At 38.4% G+C, this 23,616-nt stretch overlaps 2 protein-coding genes across 2 annotated transcripts in view; one reads left to right on the top strand and one right to left on the bottom strand.

The window, feature by feature from the left end:
- The window catches only part of LOC5577242 (copper transport protein ATOX1), a 6,799-nt gene extending 1,279 nt beyond the window's left edge, over positions 1 to 5,520 (top strand). The window contains exon 3 of the mRNA XM_001656298.2: positions 5,094 to 5,520. Coding sequence (XP_001656348.2) covers positions 5,094 to 5,227 — 134 coding nt within the window. The 3' untranslated portion in view covers positions 5,228 to 5,520. The remainder of the gene's footprint in view (positions 1 to 5,093) is intronic.
- On the bottom strand, positions 5,338 to 23,157 carry LOC5577243 (POC1 centriolar protein homolog). Its single transcript, XM_021851077.1, has 3 exons — positions 22,958 to 23,157; positions 22,015 to 22,891; positions 5,338 to 6,127 (listed from the first exon to the last, which is right to left on the bottom strand). Exons 2-3 carry the CDS (start codon positions 22,879 to 22,881, stop codon positions 5,849 to 5,851), a joined length of 1,146 nt encoding a protein of 381 aa, XP_021706769.1. The 5' UTR covers positions 22,882 to 22,891; positions 22,958 to 23,157; the 3' UTR covers positions 5,338 to 5,848.
- Between the last annotated feature and the right edge of the window lie 459 nt (positions 23,158 to 23,616).

Genomic DNA, 23,616 nt, shown 5'->3' with positions numbered 1-23,616 from the left:
CATCTGGGGTCTAAATTTGGAGGGTGTAATTTATTGCGTTGGTAGTTTAACCATTATGGGCCATCGCTATCTTAATGTACATTGTTCACATTATTATGAGTCACATAGTCACAACTATTAGTCACTTTGTTTTATATGCAATTGAAATGGGAATGACTCTTCATAGTTGATGACCAGTAATAGGTATGACCACTGTACATTCTATTTTATGCTCTAAAATGTTCGCGTGATAAAAATTACCTAAAGTTTGATTTTTCTCTGTATTTGGCTAGGTGCTTGTTTCACCAGCCTTCTCATTTAATATTCACTTCCCCTAAATTATTTTTTTTTTATATTTATTTTCGTCCATGGCAAGTTCGCCATTATCCTAAAGTTATTTGCCCAAAGTTTTTTCCAGGAATTTCTTAGGATTGTCGATCAGGATTTCTTTAAGTTCAAACAGGAAGTGCTCGAAGGATACATTCAGGATTTTTTTTCTCGCGGTAAAAAATGAAGCTGCCGGTAGAGGGGTTAATCACGTGGTCATTCATGCGGGGAGGAGAGGTGCTGTACCATGCCCACACAGTTACGGATCACTTTGACGTTCAACATCGGATAACTCGCTCAAAACATAAACGCTGACGTAAACCATATTTTTCCCATGTTATACTATTTGTCTTCTACCTTTTGTAATGTTGAGCACAACATTCAACTGCTAAATAACGGTGACAAATGTTTAGCTGGTACCACACAGCTATCATTATATGGTCGTTTTCTGTAAGAAGTGCCGTCAGAATTCATAAGCTCCCACAGGTGGTAAAATTCAAATGTTACAGTTGATTCTAAATACCGAATATTAGCACTTCTAAATAGTGATCCATAATATGGTCCATGAAATGATTGTTTACCACGGTTATGGATCACTTCCAAAGAATGTAGATTTATTACATTTTAAGCATTGGATTCGACATTTTCAGGCAATAGCACTAAGGATAAAACTCATAAAACATCAAGGATTGTAAATTTAATTTTTTAGCAGACAAAAATGGGTGGAAAACTTGGTGTGGAGCGAAAACACTTCATGTCTCAGGTTACTGCAATGCAGTATCACAAAAAAGAGGCTTTTTATCCTTGTTTCTAGCTCTAACACTGCTATTTTTGCAGTAATATGTGGCGCATTGTTAACTTTCGCCAAATCATGCAATACAGATGCAATGAGTTGAAAATCTCTCGACTTTGCGCATTGATCCGTAATATGTCACAATTTGATCCATAATATGAACATCGATCCATAATATGGTTTTCAGAAATCGACACAAATTTTAATTTTTATGCCGTCCTATGTAAATCTCGCGTAACAATTCAAAAGGGCCAATCCTCAGATCGCTGACTCTGAGAAAATTCGATTTGAATATTACTCACCACATTTTCAATTCCTATTTCTCAGTATTCAAATCGATCAATATGATTTCTTGCTAATTGAGTGACGATTTACCATCACTACACGGTAATAATCGATATGTTTCTGAAAACTGACAAAAATGAGGAAAATATGATGAGTTTGAATGCTTGGCCCATTTCCGATTTTCAACAAGGCATGGGCCTTTTTTATTGGCCAAAATTGAATTTTATTAGCGTGCTTGGCCCAAGGCTAGGCCTTATCGATTTTCAATGAATGAGCAAGAGAGAGTCATTGGCCTCTCACCATTCTAAGGCCAATGAAAGTTTGCGAAATTTTCCGATTGTAGGCCCTCTTGATAGAGCGAGAACCGATCATTGGCCGTTTCAAGCAGTGGGCCAATGAATGGTTTGGAAAAAAGCGGTTATTGGCCGTTTTGAAAATCGAGTTTATAAAGGTAAGTTTTATGATAATATTGACAATTTTTGCATAGTTTGTGGGTGTTGGGAGATGCTATCGAATGGTATCAAAACCCGATTTGTTTACAATTTGGTCATTGGCCCTTTAGAATTGTTACGCGAGAAATATGATGGCAGCCCTGCGCCATTCAGCATCGCGCGCCAATCGAGTGTAAAAGGAGCTGACTGAATGAAGCTCAAAAGGGAATGGAAAGGAGGAAATGAATAAAGCTCATTCAAGTGTTTTGCCTCGACCTGTAAAGACGTGTTTTACTGTTCTCTCTGCTAATTTACCCCTCCAATAAAATATTATACTCAAAATAGTTTACCAATCGAAGTTCCAATTTGAAACGATTCAACTCGTGCTTTTAAATTACAATTTTACGTTTTCCATGTTGTTTTATTGAATTTTATAGATTGGACTCCACACTATTTGATCCATAACTGTGGGGTCATGCTATATAAATAAAAATGGAACGGTGTTTGTATGTCACGAAATGGCTCAAGAACGGGCCAACGGATTGTCATGAATCATTCACAGTTGAATTCGTTAAGGGTTCCGACGTGTTCGTGTGTATAAAAAGCAAAGTATATTTAACGGGAAAGTTGAAAAAACAGGAGTGAACAGAACTTCCATTTTCCACGGGGCGTTTCATGGCGTTTTTCAACAGCCTACTTGATGGCAAGACGAAGTTTGCCGGGACTACTAGTAAACATATAAAATACTGTGAGCTCAAAACGGCTCGACTTTCGAAATGGTTTTGGACAAAATATACAATTTATTCTAAGAAAAGATCTTGGAATCAAATGAACAACTTTCTGCTCTGTATTTCTAAATTTACAATATATTTTCACAAAACGGCAAAGTTGAATAAGTAGCCAACCCATTACCTTCCAAGAATGCCTTCGGAATTATGTGTTAGACATGGCTCATGGCTGACTCCTGAAGAAATTCTTCGTGTGAAACTCATATTAGATCCAAAGAGAGATCTTTTTAACAGAAACCATATCTCGCCAAAAAGCATTTTACTGTTCCCCTATGACGCTATGTGCAATTTTCGACAAAGATTCGAAAAAGCATCTTCCAAGCAATATATCAAACATTTGGCCAAGAATCTCGTCAAGAACTGAACAAAAATCTGGCAAGAATACCTAAATGACCTCGCTATTAGTTTATCCATTAACCCTCTCTTTCGATGGCTTTCTCGATGGCATAAAGATTGATTTTCAACGAACTTGAGACAAACCGAATCTGAATCAGATCAATACTATGCAAAAATTCCTGTAGAATATGATTATATTCTTCTTCTTCTTGGCAGTACGTCTTTACTGGGACAAAGCCTGCTTCTCAGCTAAGTGTTCAATTATCAATTACCTTCATACCGTGGACGTACCATATTTGACGCGGTTAAGAAAATTCCAAATTCAAACATTTGTCAAATCGTCAAAATCTGTCCGATTTTGTTGAAATTTGAAGTAAATCAGTAAAAATATATTAATCGTTTCTTTCTTCATGTTTTAATGGCTTACCTACCTTACAATCCGTTTGCTCTACTTTTGCCTTTCTTGGTTGGTGAAGAGTCTTCGATAGGCCACCTAACCAGGGTTGCGCTACCTACATCGTGCTAGAGGGGCTGCCTCCTCGATGCTGACACGATACAGCATCGTCCGCTTGTTCTTTACATGATGACCACGGTCATAGCCATCACAACCATCCACCTTTATCAGGGCTTTGGACCTGTAGCTCTGGTTCTCAATAGTTTCAAGTTCTTTCGGACATGCTACTATGGTGAGCCGTCATGCGCTAGCGGTGTTTTAATGGCTTAACTGCCGTGAATCGCAAGTCAGTCCCATCTGTAAAAAGTAGGCATTGAGAAAATGGGCTGTGAAGTTTCCAAATTCGTTTTTCATACGAATATTCAAAAATTTCCAGAGGATTGGATCATGTTCAAATCATAATGAAACTTTCAGAGTTTGCTTCTCACTACGATATACTTCCGAGAAAAATATAAAGATGATCGAAATACGGTTCATTTTTGTGTGACACGGTGCGGAAATCTGTAGTGGGACTGATATGCGGTTACTTTTCATTATGGGACAATTTGACTTGCTATTTTTCCCTAATATTCCCCAACAAATCATATCATCTCATTAGTACAGCTGAAAGAGCATTAAAAGATATGTTGAAAACCGACCTTAACTCAATTTTGACGAAAATGCAGATGGGACTGACTTGCGATTCACAGCAGTTAATGTGGAAAACATTAGGTTCCTTAATTGACGCATCAATTCTTCGGTTTAGATTTTAAAAATGTTTGAAAATCTAATCTCCCTTATGCTCCTTAGCATCCTTACCATAAAAATAGTGTTCTGTGAAATTTTCAGCTTTCTAGGTGGTGATTTAAAGGTGGCCCAAAGACAATATAGGTTTATATGGAAATTACAATGGAGAATTTATGAGAAATGCTCCAAACACGCTAGTACTGTAATGTAAGTAGAAACTTATCATACAATATTGAAAACTCATTTTTAAAAACTTAATGAAAGATGTTGCTGAAGGAACAAATCCCATTTGAGCTAATTTAGTTTGTGATTTTTGTACATGTTTGCAGGGCTATAATACCATATTAAACTAAATAATAGCAAACCAACTCATGAATATCTCTTCTGCTATCCGTCGGATTGAATTTCTCTCTTCAGCAAATTTCTTTATTATGGTTGGAAGAATAAGTGTTTACTATGGGATAATAAGTTTGTACTTACATTACAATACTAGCGTGTTTGGAACATATCTCAAAATTTCTCCATAGTAATTTCCATAAAAACCTACATTGTCTTTTGGCCACTTTTAAATCACCACCTAGAAAACTGAACATTTCACAGAACACTATTTTTATGGTAAGGATGGTAAGGAACATATGGGAGATTGGATTCTCAAACATTTTTAAATTTTGAACCTCCCTAATGGGGCCATCTATTAAGTACGTCATGTTATTAGGAGGAAGGAAGTGTTCTGCAAGATGTGACGAATCATACATATTATTTGAAGGTTCCATATAAAAAGTATGACGTAGGGCGGATGGGCGGGATTGTTGTATGTTGCAATATGTTTTCCTGCATATGCAACTTCGTGACAAATAGCACTTGAATAGTAATTAATTGCAATTGCCAGCTTCAAAAATAACCTTGCCGAAGTGAATCAAAAATGCCAAGAACAGAATGCGGCTCCTAACATTTCTGTATTATTTTCTTTTCAGAAAAAGTCGAAAAGGTGGACATCGATTTGGAAAACAAGAAAGTTTTCGTCACCTCGACGCTTTCCTCCGACGAGCTGTTGGAAACCATCAAGAAGACAGGCAAGGAAACGAGCTACATTGGACTGAAAGCTTAGACTGCATGCAATATGAAGGTGCGATTCAGGGACGTTCTCAACTGTAATTTCCTGGTAATGATATTCTGCGGCAATTATATGAATGAGTCCAGTTTATTTTCTTATGTTACGAGTATCGAAGCAAACGCGATTATGTTAGGATAGCGTTTTTTGTTCTTAAATTCGAACGATTGAACCAGGAAGAAACGGTTATTGTATGTAGTAAATGCGACAGGGATTACGTACTGTGACTGGTTTATGTATGACCTCTAATGCTATTAAAATATATTTCAAATCTATGTACAATTGTAAAATAAACGAGTTTTGATATAGAAATAGAAGGATCGAAAAATCTTCCCGGAATGTGTCTCAGCTTCGGTTGAGCACAACATCTTCAAGAAGCGAAACTCTCCTCTCGAGACTTGAAACTGCACTTTCAATCAGACCAAGCTTTCGAATGACGTGCTTTTCAAAGTTGGTACTAGTTTTGCTGGAGTCGTATCCAATGCCGCCAGCGGACGGATTCAAACAGGATTCCGACAGACAGCGAATGTTAGGCTTCTGACACAGTCTTATTACAATTTCCTTAAAATTAGCCACGATGACGTTAAATATAAATGTAGGAAATAATGAAAGGAAAAACTAATCGCTAACCTCGTGGACATCCGTTACGTGGAAATTATCCGTCTTCCGGGCATCTACCAAAATGCTTGTGTCTGGATGGTTCTCCTTGCCGCTAATGAACCGGCCATCCTCGTCTTCGTCGGTTCCGTGACAATCGTCGTAGCTGAGCTTTTTACTCGAAGGCATCGGGAGCCGGGGACGAGTTCCATTTTCTTGCAGTTGTAGATCGCTACACTCCGACGAATATAGCGAGTTTTCCGACGATTCTCCATTGAAGTTTGCTTTCCATATCATGATCTAGAAATTGAATAAAAATATATTAGGTATAGGTATGTGATTACAAATTATTACAAGTAAAGCCTAAGAGTATACATAGTAAGTATTTCGTCGACCGGAAAAACTCCAAAGATCTCAACACTGCAGCAGAATTCGACTGAAATTTTTACACTTTTTTTAATTTTATGGGAGGGATTATCAGAGTATGTTTAAGAAAAAATTTACTAAATTGAAGTTTAACACTTCGATTCACTTTTGCAAAAGAAAAAATAAAATACTAAATATCACTAGTAAGGCGAGCAAATACCTTTAAACGCTAATATGATACTTATCTTGACAGATAATTCTATTTCGCCTGTGACTTACAGACGTCTTCAGTGTCGAGCGCTCGACTTTTTTCTGAAATTTTAACTTACTGGCAAAATTTCAATCGAATAAAGACCACTGTAAAAATGAATGTAATGTGAGCGTTGATGACCGTACAATTCATAGTTGCTACTCCGTGATTGACCAGAATAAAGTCAATAACGGCGCCGGCATCGTCTTTACGGTCATCGGGGAAGGGACGGAATGTTAGTGTGACATCCTTTGTTACTAGAGACCAAGTATACCACTGCATCTTCATGGTTGTAACGGGAAGAGTTTTTGTCAGTGGTAAAAATTCAGAAGCTACACAATCTAGATTTACCTTGGATTCGTGTAATTTCAAGTTAAAAACTTATTTTCTTATATAGTCTTCTTTTATTCTATTCTTCCGAACAAAAATATGTTGACACCTCTGGTGACGAACATGGGTTGCGTTTGATAAGGGATTCGACTCATGTAACATGAACCGAAATAGTCCGTCACCAGCACGCCTCACGCATTCGGGCTTAATGAATAACGAACCGTCCTGCTTGGGCTTCACGGAGCACTCTTGAAGTTTTTGCTCTCCTATTTTTAAATGGTGTCAATTATGATGATAATAATTCTCCCAAACTTTGACATGATTTGGAAGAAATTTGGCTGTGCACATGTCATTTGAAGTTAACATGATAGTTACTATGGAAAAGGCTATCCTTTTGTGTTCAGTTTTGAATCTGCTCGTCATAATAATTTACGAAAAAGCAAACGAACTCTACTCAAGTGAAATCTTTCCAGCTTCCCTAGATTTAGATTCGGTTCCTAAATTGGCCAATCACATTGATTTCTTATGAGACTGGCCAAAATAGGAGTACCCTGGTCAAATTAGAAAAAATATTGGATTCGGAAAAAATGAGACAAACAAAAATGATCACCAAAAATCAATTTTAGAGCGGATTCTTTTCAAATTTTCAGGGATTAAATAACTATATATTAGATATGTTTCAGCATCATTTATTTATTGAATTTCCTCCCCCAAGCTGAATGCTCGTACATGTATCTTAACACTGTTCGTGAGATCTTGGGCAAGACTTTGCCCATCTTTCTTACACAATTTCTCCCAGTTTTTCTTCAAAGCTCCATCGGTTTTGAATATTTTTCTGCTTTTCTTCAACTTCTTCATCATTATCACCCAAAACTTTTCGATCGGACAAAGTTTTGGTGTATTTGGCGGGATCGCCACTTTCGGGGCCACATTAACGCCCTTCGCTTCGTACCAATCCATTACAGGATTGGCGTAATGGCATGATGCGAGATCCGGCCAGAACAGCCTGGGACCACGGTGAGAGAGGAAAATCTGCCCTTTTATGGTACCGGTTGTAACGAACGGCTTGCTGTACCTTCCTCACTCGCAGATCGCCTGCCACAACAGGTACTTCTTCGCGAATTTGACCGTCTTTCTATTCCGGAACCTCCAACCAGGACGTACCGACAAAAACTCGAGGCCGGGGATTTTTTTGGTGTCCGCTTGATGTATGTCTCGTCGACCATGCCGAGACAGCCTTCAATACTGGACGCAATCTTCAAGTGTCTCGAAGTTATGGGAGTGGGACATTTCGCATACGGACGTTTGGCATAATGGACATTTGGCATAATCAGAATTATATGCCTTCTTTAAAATACTACCTGTTCTTGTATGAAACTGCTTTATGCGAAACATCCGTATGAGAAGGGTCTACCACAAAAGGCCGAATCACAAAAGGCCGAATCACAAAAGGCCGAAAGCACAGAAGGCCGAAACATACAAAAGGCCGAATCACAGAAGGCCGAATCACAGAAGGCCGAATCACAAAAGGCCGAATCACAAAAGGCCGAATCACAGAAGGCCGAATCACAGAAGGCCGAATCACAGAAGGCCGAATCACAGAAGGCCGAATCACAAAAGGCCAAATCACAAAAGGCCTAATCACAAAAGGCCGAATCACAAAAGGCCGAATCACAGAAGGCCGAATCACGGAAGGCCGAAATTTTAAAATAAATTTTAGTGAAAGCCACAAACAGTCAGCACATTTTTCTACAATATTATGGACATTTTTACAGTAGGGTTAGCAGGACAAGACGCACAAGTAACATTACTAGCTGAATAAGAGTGTATGGTTAGTGTTTTTTGGGTGTGTCAACTGGTCTATTCTTAGCTGACACACCCAAAATAAATTCTATAATTGAAGCTTAAGTAGTCGCGCAACAATAAGTGTAAAAACCTCGCGAAAACTGGAAGGGTATACAGTGCCTGTTCGATTTTGGCAACATGGCAAATTTTCATGTTGCCAAAATTGAACCGTTCCAAAATTTAATAATTGTTTTTATTAAAACTTGTATCACCGTAATAATGACCACAAATTAAATTTCTTCTTCTTCTTCTTGGCATTACGTCCTCACAGGGACAAAGCCTGCTTCTCAGCTTAGTGTTCAATGAGCAATTCCACAGTTGTTAACTGAGAGCTTTCTTTGCCAAAGTTGCCATTTTCGCATTCGTATATCGTGTGGCAGGTACGATGATACTTTATGCCCAGGGAAGTCAAGGAAATTTCCATTACGAAAAGATCCTGGACCGACCGGGAATTGAACCCAGACACCTTCAGCATGGCTTTGCTTTGTAGCCGCGGACTCTAACCACTCGGCTAAGGAAGGCCCCACAAATTAAATTTACCTATTTTGAATATGGTAAGCCTTAAGAAGGCCCACAGAAACATTGAGATTGACATGATTTGTGACTGACCATGATCCATTTTTGTGTACATGGATTTCCGTGTTGCCAAATTCAAACCGAGTCAAAATCGAACGGCACTGTACGGTTAAAAGTATTCTTTGTAAACTTAGTATTCTTATGATCACTTAAACACTTGTTATACCCTATCTCAGCAATCATTCTCCTACTTGTTGCGTAAAAGACTATGTTGGCATTATACCGGGCAAACGCTTGCTTGCCTTTTGTGGTAGGCTAGAAGGTATTCGGCCTTTTGTGATTCGGCCTTCTGTGATTCGGCCTTTTGTGATTCGGCCTTCTGTGATAATCCCGTATGAGAAACGTATTTATGCGAAATGGGACACCCCCTCAAAGTTATTATGTTTGTTACATTTTTATTTTTTTCGTTTTATTCACTCGTTGTTTGTTTTAAGCATTTTGGTTGATACGATTCAAACCATAAAAACGTCCAACTTGAAACTAAACGATAAAAACATTTTTGATAAAACCTCGACTTGTTTTGCGATGAAAGCCCAATTTCGTGGATTATGAAATAAAATTAATAAAATTCAATTTCGCCAATAAAAAAGGCCCATACCTTGTTAAAAATCGAAAATGGGCCAAGCATTTAAACTCATCATTTATTTCCACATTTTTGTCAGTTTTCAGAATAAAATCGATTATTAGCGTGTAGAAATATTAAATTGTCACTCAACGAGCAAGAAATCACCTTGATTGATTTGAATAGGAATTAAAAATGTGGTGAATAATATTCAAATCGAATTTTCTCAGAGTCAACGATCTGAGGATTGACCCTTTTGAATTGTTACGCTAGAGTACACGGCAGGACTGTACACTGTAAGACCAAAGTAGTATATATTCTCTGCAATAAGCATTTCACTGCGAAATTCTCTTTTTCGCTCTTCAACAAAACTTGAAAACAATGGTGCCAGTACCTGTCAACTTTGACAGGTACTGGCACCATTGTTTTCAGATTTCCAGAAGGAGGGAAAGAGAGCGATTTTCTGATGACGTCACCGTGCAATGGGCAATATATAGAGAGACGCATGGCAGTTTGTCTTGTTTGCTTTGCTGTTTTCGCTTGCTGGTTGAGCGAGCCCATGGGATGGAGAATCAAACGGTGGACACTAGGTTTGTTCACTGAGGGCGATGCACCAATTATGCACCCCACAGACGCTCAGACAGTTTGACCAACATTGACTCCGCGCCCAGGTTGATGCTCATGTTGGTGCTATGTTTGACCGTGTGTGATGCTGCTTGGCGAACCAATCTGACAGTTTGTGAAACCAATTTGACGGTTGGCGAAATTGTCGGCCAAAATCAAACTACAGTCGACTCTCCACATCTCGAAGTTCTACATCTCGATATCTCTCCCTATGTCGATGATTTCATAAGTCCCTTCAGTCTGCATACATTTTCACTCTCCATATCTCGATATCCTCCTTATCTCGACATCTCCTCATCTTGATGTGTTTCTGTTGATTGTTTGTTCTCAATTTTCTCTCCGTATGTCGATATGACCAATATCGAAGGTTACTAGACCAAAGTTTTGGGATTCAAAACAAATTAGGAGCGCAAAATGACGTTTGTTTGTGTATTACTTTCTTGACAACGGAGTGTTTTTCAATCTAGTATTCATCAAAAAATTGTTCTTTGTCTCGATCTCTCCCTATCTCGATGGTCCCTTCGATATCGAGATGTGGAGAGGCGACTGTAGTTTGATTTTCCTCAAACCACCGGTGGGCGGAGCCAAATGTTTGACGAACTGATCGTACAAGACGTCTGTAGGGATGATGCACGAACATCGACGTCACCATGTCAAATTGAGGTTTCGACGTTCCATGAACTGCGTATGCAGGAGGGCGGCAAGTCAAAATGCGTGAATTTACACAGCGTCGACGACATGGTAAAGCCTGTCCACGATAAATTTCGGACACGGATGGCGGGTGTACCACAGAAAGTTCGAGAATTTTACAGAAAGAAGGATTAACATCCTTGTCAACTGTTTATTTTGTAGATATAACTCTTTTATTCTGAAATAAACAATTGTTTTTGTTGAATTATGAGTAACTTTTTTTGCTGCCATTATTTGGGTGTCCGAAATTTAACGTGGACAGGCTTTAATCTAGCAAATGTGCACTCTTGAGTTGTTTCTATATATTCGACTGGTGTTTTCCCACAACCTTTAACCTATTTCTTTAGCAAATAAACCAGCAGTTCTATCAGTGATTCTATAATACGAAATTCCTTCAGGAATTGTTCCAGGAATTCCTACTAGGAATCCATCAGGAATTTCACCAGAAACTCATCCAGGGGGTATTCCATTTAAAGTTCTTCCAGGGATTCCATCTGGAGAGTATCAGAATTTGTTGTGAGGATTTCACCAGAAATTCCATCATAGATAGATTCCACCAGTAGCTCCATCACAATTTCCTCCAGGAATTCCATCAGGAGTACTGCCAAAGTTTCAATCATAAGTTCCACGAAGGATTACATCAGGAGTTCCATCAGGGTTTCCATTAGGAGTTTCTCTAGGGATTCCATCAGATTTTACTCTTTTTATTGTAAGGTGCATCGTAAGTTTGTCTAGAGATTCCATCATTGGGGTTTCATCAGATGTTCTTCTATGGATTCCATCAGGAATTCCTTCAGCAATACCATCTGGAACTCCTCTAGGAATTTCATCAGGAGTTTCTCTAGCAATTCTATAAAAAGTTTCTCCGGGGATTCTAGTTCCTACAGAGATTCCACCTGAAATTTCTCCAGATTTTCCACTAAGAATAATCTCAGGGTTTTCATTTGTAAACCCTTCAACGATTCCACCAGGAATTTTACTAGGGATTCCACTAGGAATTCTTTCAGACATTCTACCAGTATTTTTTGAGAATTCCACCAAGAAATCTTCAAGACATTGTATTCCTGATAGACCAGCATGACTACTCAAGTTCCAACATAAATTCTATCAGAGATTAAAAATTTCATCCCGCGAATTCACCAGGAAGTTTTTCAAAGAATCCACCAGAATGTTCACAAAAAAATCCTCAAATCTTTTATTAAAATGCTTGGTGGAATCTCTGAAGGAATTCCTTGCAGAATTCCCGGGACAAAATATTAATTAAATCTCCTTAAGAATTCCGGAAGAAATCCATTGAGGAAATACTTTGGAGGAGGTTTGGTGTAATCTTTGAGAATATTCCTATTGGAACCTATTAACTAATTCCTGGAGTAATTCCAAAGAAAATATTAGGGGTATACCTGAAATAGATATTTGAGAAACTTTTGGTATAATTGGTAATAAAAAATTTGTAAAAAAATTCTGGAGGAATACTTGGTGGAATGGCTGGAGCATTTCCTGGTGTAAACCCTAGAAATATTTCTGATGAAATGATTGTCGGAATTCCTGATGAAATCTCTGTTGAAATTCCACTTTGACTTTGGACTTTGGACTTTGGAGACTTTGGAGGAAATATAAGTAGAATCATGGGAAACATTGCTGGTCGAATCCCTGGCTTAATTCCTATTCGAAACCCTGGAGGAATTTTCGATTTAATCCCTGTAGGAGTTCCTGGTGAGTTCTTGAAGATTTTCTTGTTGGAATCCCTAAAAGTATTTCATGTTTAAACTAGGATGTGATTCTTGATAAAATCCAGAGAGAAAATACTGGTGGAATCCCTGAGGGCTTTTCAAGAATATTGTGGTGCAATCGCTAATCGAAGTCCCGTGAAAAAAATGTACTTCCCGAAATAATTCGTGATTCAATCTCTGAAATAAATCCTGGTAGTAATTTCTGGTGAAATCTCTCTGGTACAATCTCTGGAGAAATTTTCTGTTGAGTTCGTGGTGGAATCCCTGGAAAATCCTGGTACAATCCCTGATCCCTGGTCTTCCCTAAAAAACTTAATAGACTGATGAAAACAGAGTGAGGATTTCATCAAGAATTTCTTCAAAGAATCCACCGGGACTTTTTTTGAGGAATCCCTAAGGAGACTGTTGAAGGAATCTCTATAGAAATTTTTGGTAAAGCTTCATGCAAATTGGTGGAGTAATTAGCGATGGAGTATCTGGAGAGATTTCTGTGGAATTCCCGGGAGAAACTTCTGGGAAATTTTCTGGAAAATTTCGTGAAAAAACTCTTGTCGGAATTTCTAAAAAAATATATGGATGAGTCACTACAGAAATTGCTGATGAAAACTCTCAAGGGAGGAATACTGATGGTATGGAGGAGTCCCCGAAAAAAATCTAACACAAATTTCTAGTTTAATCCTTGGAGAAATGCCTGGAGGAATCTTCCCAGACAACCTGGAATCGCATGAAAGTTCACGTTACAACTCGTTTATTCATACTAATTACATCAAACCCGCAAAACACAGTGGATAAACTCGTCAGATTGTTGAGTTTCCTCGCATAAAACACTTCTTTTCTGAGTTCATTTGTACATTTTGTTTCGTCCCGTACACTTGTACAAAGTAAGTCGAATCAATCCGTAGCAGCTGTCAAATCAACATTTGTTATCATAAGTTAAGTTGCATAAGATCACAGGTTTGTTCGGTAGAATATTTCTATACTAGCATTGTACACGGAGAAATATTTTTACCTAATTTTTGAGTTTACTTTACCCAAAATTAAGTATATCGATTATAGTTTCAACCCAAAATCTCTCGGTTTTCTCTTTCTCCCACACGAATGTTGTCAAAAATAGAGAGAGCTGCATCTACCCAATAGGGGTACTTTGGCCAATAAGCCAAATTTGGGTAAATGCAACTTTTCTTATGTTTGGGTCGAAAGAACTCAATTTTGCGTTAAATCAACCCAAAATTGAGTATATTTTTCTAATGGAATTAAAGCCAAACTACCTAGTGGGGACCTTGGAAATTTAGCCAAAATTGAGTTATTGCGCTCAACTACGGAATTGCGTTGAAACAACCCAAAATTGAGTTGAATTCCGTCTCCGTGTATGTTATTATTCATCACATAATATATGCACGCATATCACCTCCACTTTTGTACGTAGAAGGCCTTTTCGCGACATCTTATAAGTGAATTTTTGCACATACAAAGCCTCCAGGTGATTTCGTTATACGTACATTTTGGTTGTCTGGGTTTAGAAAAATTCATGAAGGTATCGCTGGAGAAACTCTTGGTGCAATTGCTTATGGAACCTCTGGATGAATCCCATACAAAATTCTTGGATGATTTCTTACACATATACCTGTAGGAATTCCTGGATGAATCATTGGAAGCATTCCTGGAAGAATTCCTAAATAAACTTTTGAAGGAATCCTTTAAATCCCTTGAGAAACTTTAATGGAAATAGTGAAGGAATTTGCGTTGAATTATCCGGAGATTTTTTTTGATAAATACAACATTTGGGAGAATTTCTTGAAAATGTGGTTGAGAAAAGCATGATGACCTGGTTTACCTCTGAAGTAGTTCCTGGAGGAATTTCAGAAGAATGTTTTAGGGAATCCCTGAAGATATTTTTTGGAATCCCTGATGAAACTAAAAAAAACATTATCGATAGGAATTCATGTAGAATTCCCTGTAGAAATTTTTGTAAGAACTCCTGGAAGAACCTCTGAAAGTATTCTTGGTGGAATTCCTGGAGGAAACCTTGTAGAAATATCATTGGAGAAATTCGGAAAGGAATTACAGGTACCTGGTGGAATTTCATGAGAAATTTTGAATATTCGAAGGATTCCTTGATGGAATCTTGGAAGGGTTTCTTGATGGAATCTAGGAAAAAAAATCCTAGTAAAATTTATGAAGGAATATCTGGAGAAATGTTTGAAGAAACTTAAGAATTACTGGAAACTGTCCAACACTGGATTAACACTTAATCATAAGTTTTGGATTAATACCTGGATGAATTGCAGGCAAAATCCCAGAATTTCCGTAAATTTCTTTGAAAGAATTATTGGAGGATGTCCTGGATGAATGACGGGAAAACTCAGAATTATGTTTAATCTTTGCTTATGATATATTGGCAATATTCAAAATCTAAATGTATGTACACAGAAAATTTCTGTACAAATTTATTATGAAAATACTGATAAAAAACTCCGTGGAATTTCAATTCCATTCCTTGCAGGATATTTTGCAGAAATCCCTCATCCTCTACCTGAAAATTCCTCATTTGAAAAATATCCTTTTCTTCGCTTTATCCAGGCGCAATTTCTATCTTTTTCACATTCACGGGAACAACATTCAATTGAAATATCAACGGTCGAAAATATACCCCATCCCGGTCACATTAATGTTGGTGCAACAAGATTTGACAGTTCGTTAATCGGTCGTACGAACATAAATTGGTTTGACTAACTAAGCCAAATGTTTGACGAACTGATCGTACCGTCTGTAGGGATGTTGCACGAACACCGACGTCATCATGTCAAATTGAAGCTTCGACGTCCCATGAACTGCCGATGCAGATGGGTGGAAAGTCAAAATGTGTGAATTTACGCAGCGTCGGTGCCATAGTGATCTATCAAATGCACGCTCTTGAGTTGTATCTATATATTTCACTATCGTTTCCAACTATCTCTAACCGTTTTCTTTAGCAAATTCACCAAGGATTCATTAATTATTCCTCAACCAATTTCTCCGGAAATATCTTCAGAGAATCCATCAGCAGTTTCACCTGTGATTCAAAAAATCCATCCATGGATTGTACCTGGATTTGTACTACAGGGATTCCATTAGGAATTTTACCAGAAATTTCTCCAGGTAATCCTTTTTTTAATATCTTTAGGAATTCTTCCAAACCTGCTTCATGATTCCACCAGGTGTTCTTCCAGAAATTTAATCAACATTTTGTCCAGTGATTTAACAAGAAATTCCTATAAGAATTCCTTTATAAATTCCTTCCGAAAGTTCACCTGGAATTCCTCATGGGATTCTATCAGGAGTTCCTACAGGGATTCCATCAGTGATTCCTCTGCGAATCAGGAGTTCTTCTTCTTCTTGGCGTTAAGTCCTCACTGGGACAGAGCCTGCTTCTCAGCTTAGTGTTCAATGGGCATTTTCACAGTTTTTAACTAAGAGCTTTCTTTGCCAAAGTTGCCATTTTCGCATTCATATATCGTGTGGCAGGTACGATGATACTCTATGCCCAGGGAAGTCAAGGAAATTTCAATTACGAAAAGATCCTGGATCGACCGGAAATTTAAACCAGAAACCTTCAGCAAGGTTTTGCTTTGTAATCGCGGACTCTGATCACTTGGCTAAGGAAAGCCTCTAGAATCAGGAGTTATTCTAGGGAATTAAACACGATTTCATCGAGGCATTCCATCAGGAGAACTTCTAAAGATTCAATCATAAATTTCACGAAAGTTCCATTCAGCGGTTCCTTCAGGGTTTTTATCAGGACTAGCTCTAGGGATTCCATCGGAAGTTCCTCTTCGGATTCCATCGGAAGTTCCTCTAGGAATTCCATCAAGAATTCTTCTGGGGGTTTCATCAGATGTTCGTCTAGGGATTTCATCAGAAATTCTTCAGGGATTCCATCTGGAATTCCTCCAGAGATTCGATCAGGGATTGCTCCTGGATCTTAACCAGTGATGCATTTTGAACTGAACGCGAGCCAAAAATGAACGGAGCAAGTTCAATTTTTGCACGAGAACGCAGTAAACTTTGAACTCTCGAGCCAGAGCATGCCGCTGCTCTCGAACGGCCCGTTCAGATCGCAAATCATTACAATTGTAATTGAAGCATGAATTTAATATTGTAGCTGGGAAACATTTCTTGAATTGATGATACATTCAATTTTATCATAAATCAATGTGTTTTTTCTTACTTTGAGCACCTTAAAATCAACGTTAGCATGGTGAGATGGCGTGAAATGTGTCAACACAATCTGCGTTCACTTTTCTGCTCTCGAGGGTTCAAATTTTTGAACTGAACAATGAGCAAGCCTACTTGATCCCCCGTTCAATAAACTGAACTGGAACGCGAACTGAACGCGTTCAAAAGCATCACTGATCTTAACTAGGTATTTCATCAGAAGTTTCTCCTGGGATTCTATCAGGAGATATTTCAAAGATTCCACCTGGAATTCCTCCATGGACTCTGTCCGTCGTTGCTCTAGGGATTCCATCAGGAGTTCTTCTCGGGATTTTAACATAAATTCCTCCAATGATTCCATCCAGAGTTCCTTCAAGAATATCTTTATAAATTCTTCCAAGGATTCCGTCAGGAGTTCCCCCAGGGATTTCATCAGGAGCTCCTGTACGGATTCTGTTGGGTGTACCTTTAGGGCTTCTGGAGATTTCATCAGGAGTTCCTCCAGGGATTCCATCAAGATTTCCTTCTGAAATTTCACCCGGAATTCTTCAAGAGATTAAATCAGATGTTCCTCGAGGAATCCCATCAATGTTTCTTCTAGAAATATCAGGAGTTCCTCTAGGGATTCTATCAGGAGTTCTATCCGGAAACTTATCAGGAATTCTTCCAGGGATTTTATCAGGAGTCCCTTCAATGATTAGGAGTTCCTTCAAGAATATCTAAAGGTATAGGTATACTATCTGAAATACCTTTATGGTTTCCATTAGAGTTCTTCTGGGGATTGCATCAGGAGTTCCTTCAGAGTTCAGAGATTCCACCTGAATTGCCTCCAAAGATTCAATCAGGATTTCCTCCAGAGATCATATCAGGAATTCCTTGAGGAATTTCATCAGGACTCCTTCTAGGGATATCATAAGGAATTCTTCTAGGGATTCTTACAGGAGATCCATCAGAAATTCCTCTAGGGATTCCATCAGGAGTTCCTTCAGCGATCGATAGCAACTGGAACTTCTCCAGGGATTCGATCAGGAATACCTCTAGCAATTCCATTAGAAGTTTGTCCAGCGATTCCATCAGCAGTTCCCTCAGAGATTCCACCTGGAATTCCTTCCATATATTCTATCAGGGGTTTCTCTAGAGATTCCATCACCAGTTATTCTATGAATTTCATCAGAAATTCCTCCATTGATTCCATCAGGAACTTCTTTAATATTTAGGATTTCCTCCAAGGATTCCATCAGGAGTTCCTCCAGGGATTCTATCAGGAAGTTCAATAGGGAATCTATTAGAAGTACCTTTAAGGCTACCATTAGAGTTCTTCTGAGGATTTCATCAGGAGTTTCTTCAGAAATTCCACCAAGAGTTCCTTCAGACATTCCAGCTAGCATTTCTTCCGAGATTCTATTAGTTTATATCAGGAGGTCACCTAAGAATTCCATCTGGATCTTCTAGGAATATCATAAGTAATTTCTCTAGGCATTCTATCAGGAGTTCCAACCGGATTTTATCAGAAATTCCTCCAGGGAATTCATCAGGAGTTCCTACAGTGATTCCATAGGGAATTCTTCATTGGATTTCATCAGGAGCTCCTCCAATAATTTCATCTGGAGTTCCTTCAAGAATATCTTTAGGAATTCGTACAAGGGTTCCATCAGGAATTCCTCCGGATTCCGTCAGGAATTCCTTCAGGAAATATTCATTAAATTCTTCAGAAATTTTAACAGGAGTTCCCTGTTAAAAAAACCCTGTTGTTCCCTGAGATTCCATCAGGAGTTCCTCTAGAGATTGTATCAGAAGTTTCTTCAGAGATTTAACCTGGATCCTCGAGGGATTACATCAGGAGTTTCTATGGAAATACACATTAATATTTCAGCAACTTTTAATGCTATTCGAGGCTACTTTGATTAAGAATAAGTTTGAATCACAAATAAAAGCAAATAAGGCATTTTTTCGCGGCATAAAAAAATAATCAGTGAAGGCCCGTCGGAGTAGTCGTTATTTTTCTAATTTTCTTAGCGTCCGCGCTAAGACTGTAGGACAACAACAAACGCGATTTCTTTATTAAAAATGTTTTATTTTTTATGCAATATTCCATGGAACTTCTTGCTACAGATATGTTTCATGGTGCTTCTATGAAATCTTATCAAATATTTGCATAATTATTGAGTTGTATTCAAAAAAGTATTGCGCGGAATTAGGCCACGTCTTTTTTCATAATGCCCTAATTCCGCGCACTGTTCTTCGCATAACAACAGACAAGTAAAACATGCTATATCCGTCTTCACATCTGTCTATTTCTCTGAAAAGTAACTTTATGCATACATACGTTTCATGTACAAGCGGAATATCGGGAAAGCCCACTTAGGCAGCGTCCATAAATGACGTAGCATCTTTTGACCAATTTTTGACACCCCTTCCCCCTTCGTAGCTTATTTTCCCATACTTAATACATGGTTCGTAGCAAAATCGTAGACTCCCCCCTCCCCCTAAAATGCTACGTCATTTATGGACGGTTCCTTACAGGGAAAAATACCACGTGGTTTATGCACAGCCCCAACAAAATAGTCTATACACACTTAGATTTTTTTCACGAGCTCGGCTGTGCGGATCTCGGTTGAAATTAGCCGAGATTCGGCATTCTGAATTAAGTGTACATCTGTACACTGTGTACATCTGTGCGCACAAAATTTACTTAGCATAATGAACCACACATAACATTGGCAATGTATACTTGTTTATGATTCTTATTTATATTATACAATCCATATAGAATTATTGTAAAAACAATATATCGTTCACATGTTCAACAGGTCGTAATTTGTAGAAGACCCCACAAATTACGACACACTCTCGGGAAATGATTCACGGAAACTTTACGATCTCTACATAATTTACGAAGCCTCCATACAAAAAGTATGATAATACGGGGGAGAGGGATTGAAAATGGCCATATTTTGTGTGACGTAATTTATGGATGACCCTTAGGTTCTTCTGAGGTTTCTTTTTGCTTAAAAAAATAAGTTTCAGTTACCCGTGGCATTAGTGGATACCATTAATTGATTTGCTTAAAACCCTTTGATTCCAAGCAATAATGCGAACTGGTCCTTGTATTGTATGAACAGTGCAGTTTGCTACAAAGCAAAGCCATGCTGAAGGTGTCTGGGTTCGATTCCCGGTCGGTCCAGGATCTTTTCGTAGTGGAAATTTCCTTGACTTTCCTGGGCATGAGGTATCATTGTGCCTGCCACACGATATACGAATGCAAAAATGGCAACTTTGGCAAAGAAAGCTTCAGTTAATAACTGTGGAAGTGCTCATAAGAACACTAAGATGAGAAGCAGGCTCTGTCCCAGTGAGGACGTTAATGCTAAGAAGAAGAAGATGGGTTTTTTTCTCGACCGAATTGTCTAAAACTATGCAATAAGAAGCATATTTAAGCCAAATATGAGCTCAGTAGATTTCGAAATAATTTCATTTCTAAACTTTCCAGTTCAGTGAATAAAATAATTAAATTGTTAGATTCTATGGGATAATTTCACAACATAAAATAGGGTGCTCATAGCACCCCATCGACAAAAGAATCGACGAAAAATTCATTCGTGTTTTTTTTAAGACGACGGAAATCGTGCGTATCTAGTGTATTGATCTAGAAATTTCAATTATTACGACTTTTCTTAAGATGACCAAATTGCCCCACTTTCCCCTAGACGAAATTCACACGTACGAATGCCACGGTTTTGGTTATCTTTATTTCATGTGATAGACAAAAAGTTAATAAAAAAAAAACTGAACGTAGACTAAAACGTTACGGTTCATACAAAACTCTACGTTTTCTCATACAAAAAGTGTTACGGAAGGGGAGGGTGTTGAAAATTTTCAATTTTAAGTGTTACGTAACTAATGGATGCAGCCCCTTATCAAAATTAATGTTAATTTGTTTGTTTCATGAGTGCGCGGAATTAGGCATTATTCTGCGCGGAATATGGAAAAGCGTTTAAAAAATGCGCGGAATTAGGCAATTTCCACGAGTGAACTATTTCAAAAAAATCACAATTGTAAATTATGAATACAGTCTAGTTTATATTTTTCCCATAATCTTGAATAGATTTGCTAGCGATTCACCCATAAAGCTTTTTTGTTGATGCAATACAGGTCGGACTCGATTATCCGGAGACTCGATTATCCGGGGACTCGATTATCCGGGATTCGATTATCCGGAATTTTAGACTCGATTATCCGGAATTCGTTTTTTGATGTTTTAATTTTTCAATTTTTATGCACAAATCTGAGATAATTTAATATTGCAATATACAATATGAATGGTTTTGCAGTTTAGAATGTATTGAAGAAAAGGGGTGTTTAAAAAAGTGGTTTTTTGCGTATGCCGGTCAAAATGTTTGTTTTCTTGTAAAGACCCCTACTGTTCCTAGAAAAAAAAATCTGATTACGCCACCGCATCATATAAATAAAATAACGAAAATAGATAATATTTAAGTTCTTTTGTCAAAGATATAATTTTTTTTTCTTTGTGATTCGATTATCCGGAGGATTTGATTATCCGGAGTGAAAAAAAAATCGACACTCCGGATAATCGAGTCCGACCTGTACTAATTTTTAATAAACAATTTGAATCGTTTTATTCCTTAACTGCGCTGAATTACGGCACTTTACGGTATAATGTATATTTTTATTTTATTATTTTGAAATCTTCGACTGTGTAGTGCACCAAGTACACTTTAGGACGAGATGCCACTGATGTAATGTTTGGCATTATACTGACAAAGAATTAAAATAATTAAATCTCGGCGAACCTGTGGAATATTCGCGTAAAAATCTGAAGGTATCTCCGAAGCCTCTATAATTTTGCACCAAGTTTCATTCATAAGGAAAAGAAGGATAAAAGTATCTTAGAGACCATTTTGGTAAAAAAAAGAGCTTCCATTTAAAATAGAGCATTGCCTTATACATTATTTTTGAATAATGAAAAAACAAATAAATAAATAAATAAGTAAGTACTTACATGCCGATCATCGCTTCCGGTACCGAACACTTGCCCATTAGAGGAAAATTTCACCGCTGTCGCCGGTCCCGTATGTCCGGTAAGCGTATAGATGTGTCTTCCCTCCAACAGATCGATAATCTTCACCGCCCCATCATCACTCCCAGTGATCAAATAGTTGCCGGAAGGGTGAAAGTCCAACGAGTTCACCGAACCCTCAAATATCCGGTAGTACTGGATCAGCTTCCGAACCTTGATGTCGAAAATCTTGACGCGTGCGTTGTCCAAGGCAATGGCCACCAGGGTTCCGTCCGGATGCCAAGCGACTTTGTTCCCTGCTCCCTTCTGATCCACGAAACTGTGCACGCACTCTCCGGACTGGGGATCGAACAGTTTCAACGCCCGGTCGTCTCCGCAGGAAGCTATCAGTTTATCATTTGGACTGAACCGCGCGCAACGCACCCAATTCGTATGGCCAGTGAAAGAGGACACGAAGTGCTTCCGAGATACCTTCCACAGCTTGACCGATTTATCATCCGAGGCCGTTATTAGCTTCTTCCCCTTGGAATCGAAATCCACCGATCGGATGTTCGATGTGTGTGCCCGAAACTCGTCGCAATTGCCCATCAACGAGGGCACCCAGATTTTGACGGTTCGGTCCTTGGAAGCCGAGGCCACGATCCGTCCATCCGGTGACCAGCAGATATCGTTGACCACGTCGGTGTGTGCCTCGAACCGCATACAGCGCACCTGCTCGTTGATGTTCCATACGATGGCCGTGTTGTCGGTGGAGCCGGACACAAACCGATTACCTTCCGGGTGGAACGAAATTCCCGTTACTCGACTTCGGTGCCCTTTGAGGTGACGGAGCAGTACCGGATCGGACATCTTATCAAGGCTGAAATTGAGGGAAGATTCAATCAATCACATAGAATATTCAACAAATGAGTGACAACAAGCTCACTTGGATCGTTTAATGTTATCAAAACGTCGGAAAACACATTAAAAATTACGATTTTTAGGAATATCACAGCGAAAAACCGTTTTTGTATGGCGCGTTGCAAAATAATATCGTTGGCGAGATGGACCGTGATCGGTCTTAGCCGTCTAACTAGACACCCCAAAGAAAAAAAAAAAAAAATAATATCGTTGGAAATTGAATTTTTGTTTACATCAATGTCTACTGTGGCAGCGAAGAATAATTAGGTCGAATTTTATTCAGTGTTGCCAAGACAAAATACAAATTTAAAATACAGTCGAGTCTCCACATCTCGATTTTCACATGATATCTCGTGTAACAATTCAAGAGGGCCAATCCTTCGATTGGTGGTTTTGAAAAAATACGAACTGAATATTGATAATCACATTTTCAATTCCTATTTCTCAGTATTCAAATCAATCAATGTGATTTCTTGCTCGTTGAGTGACGGTTAACTATAACTACACGTTAATAATCAATAGGATAACGACTGTTTACTTCGTCTATAAACGCCAACAGTTGGTGCCGGCGGCAAAAAGTACAGTATTCTTATCAACTTCTTTAGAATTATTACCATGTGTTAAATGCTATTGTAAATAAGACAATAGGGTAACGACTGTTTATTTCGATCTTAAACGCTTACA

The sequence above is a fragment of the Aedes aegypti genome, chromosome 3 (assembly GCF_002204515.2).
Source record: "Aedes aegypti strain LVP_AGWG chromosome 3, AaegL5.0 Primary Assembly, whole genome shotgun sequence".
NCBI classification, from domain to species: Eukaryota; Metazoa; Arthropoda; class Insecta; order Diptera; family Culicidae; genus Aedes; species Aedes aegypti.
Note: the sequence above shows the minus strand (reverse complement) of the source record. Positions and strands in the feature narration are given on the sequence as shown.

Coding starts and splice junctions, on each gene's coding strand:
- LOC5577243 (XM_021851077.1), bottom strand. CDS start 22,881: ATGTCCGATCCGGTACTGCTCCGTCACCTCAAAGGGCACCGAAGTCGA. Junction 6,128..22,014: donor CCGGAAGCGATGATCGGCAT/GTAAGTACTTAC, acceptor TTCAATTTCTAG/ATCATGATATGGAAAGCAAA.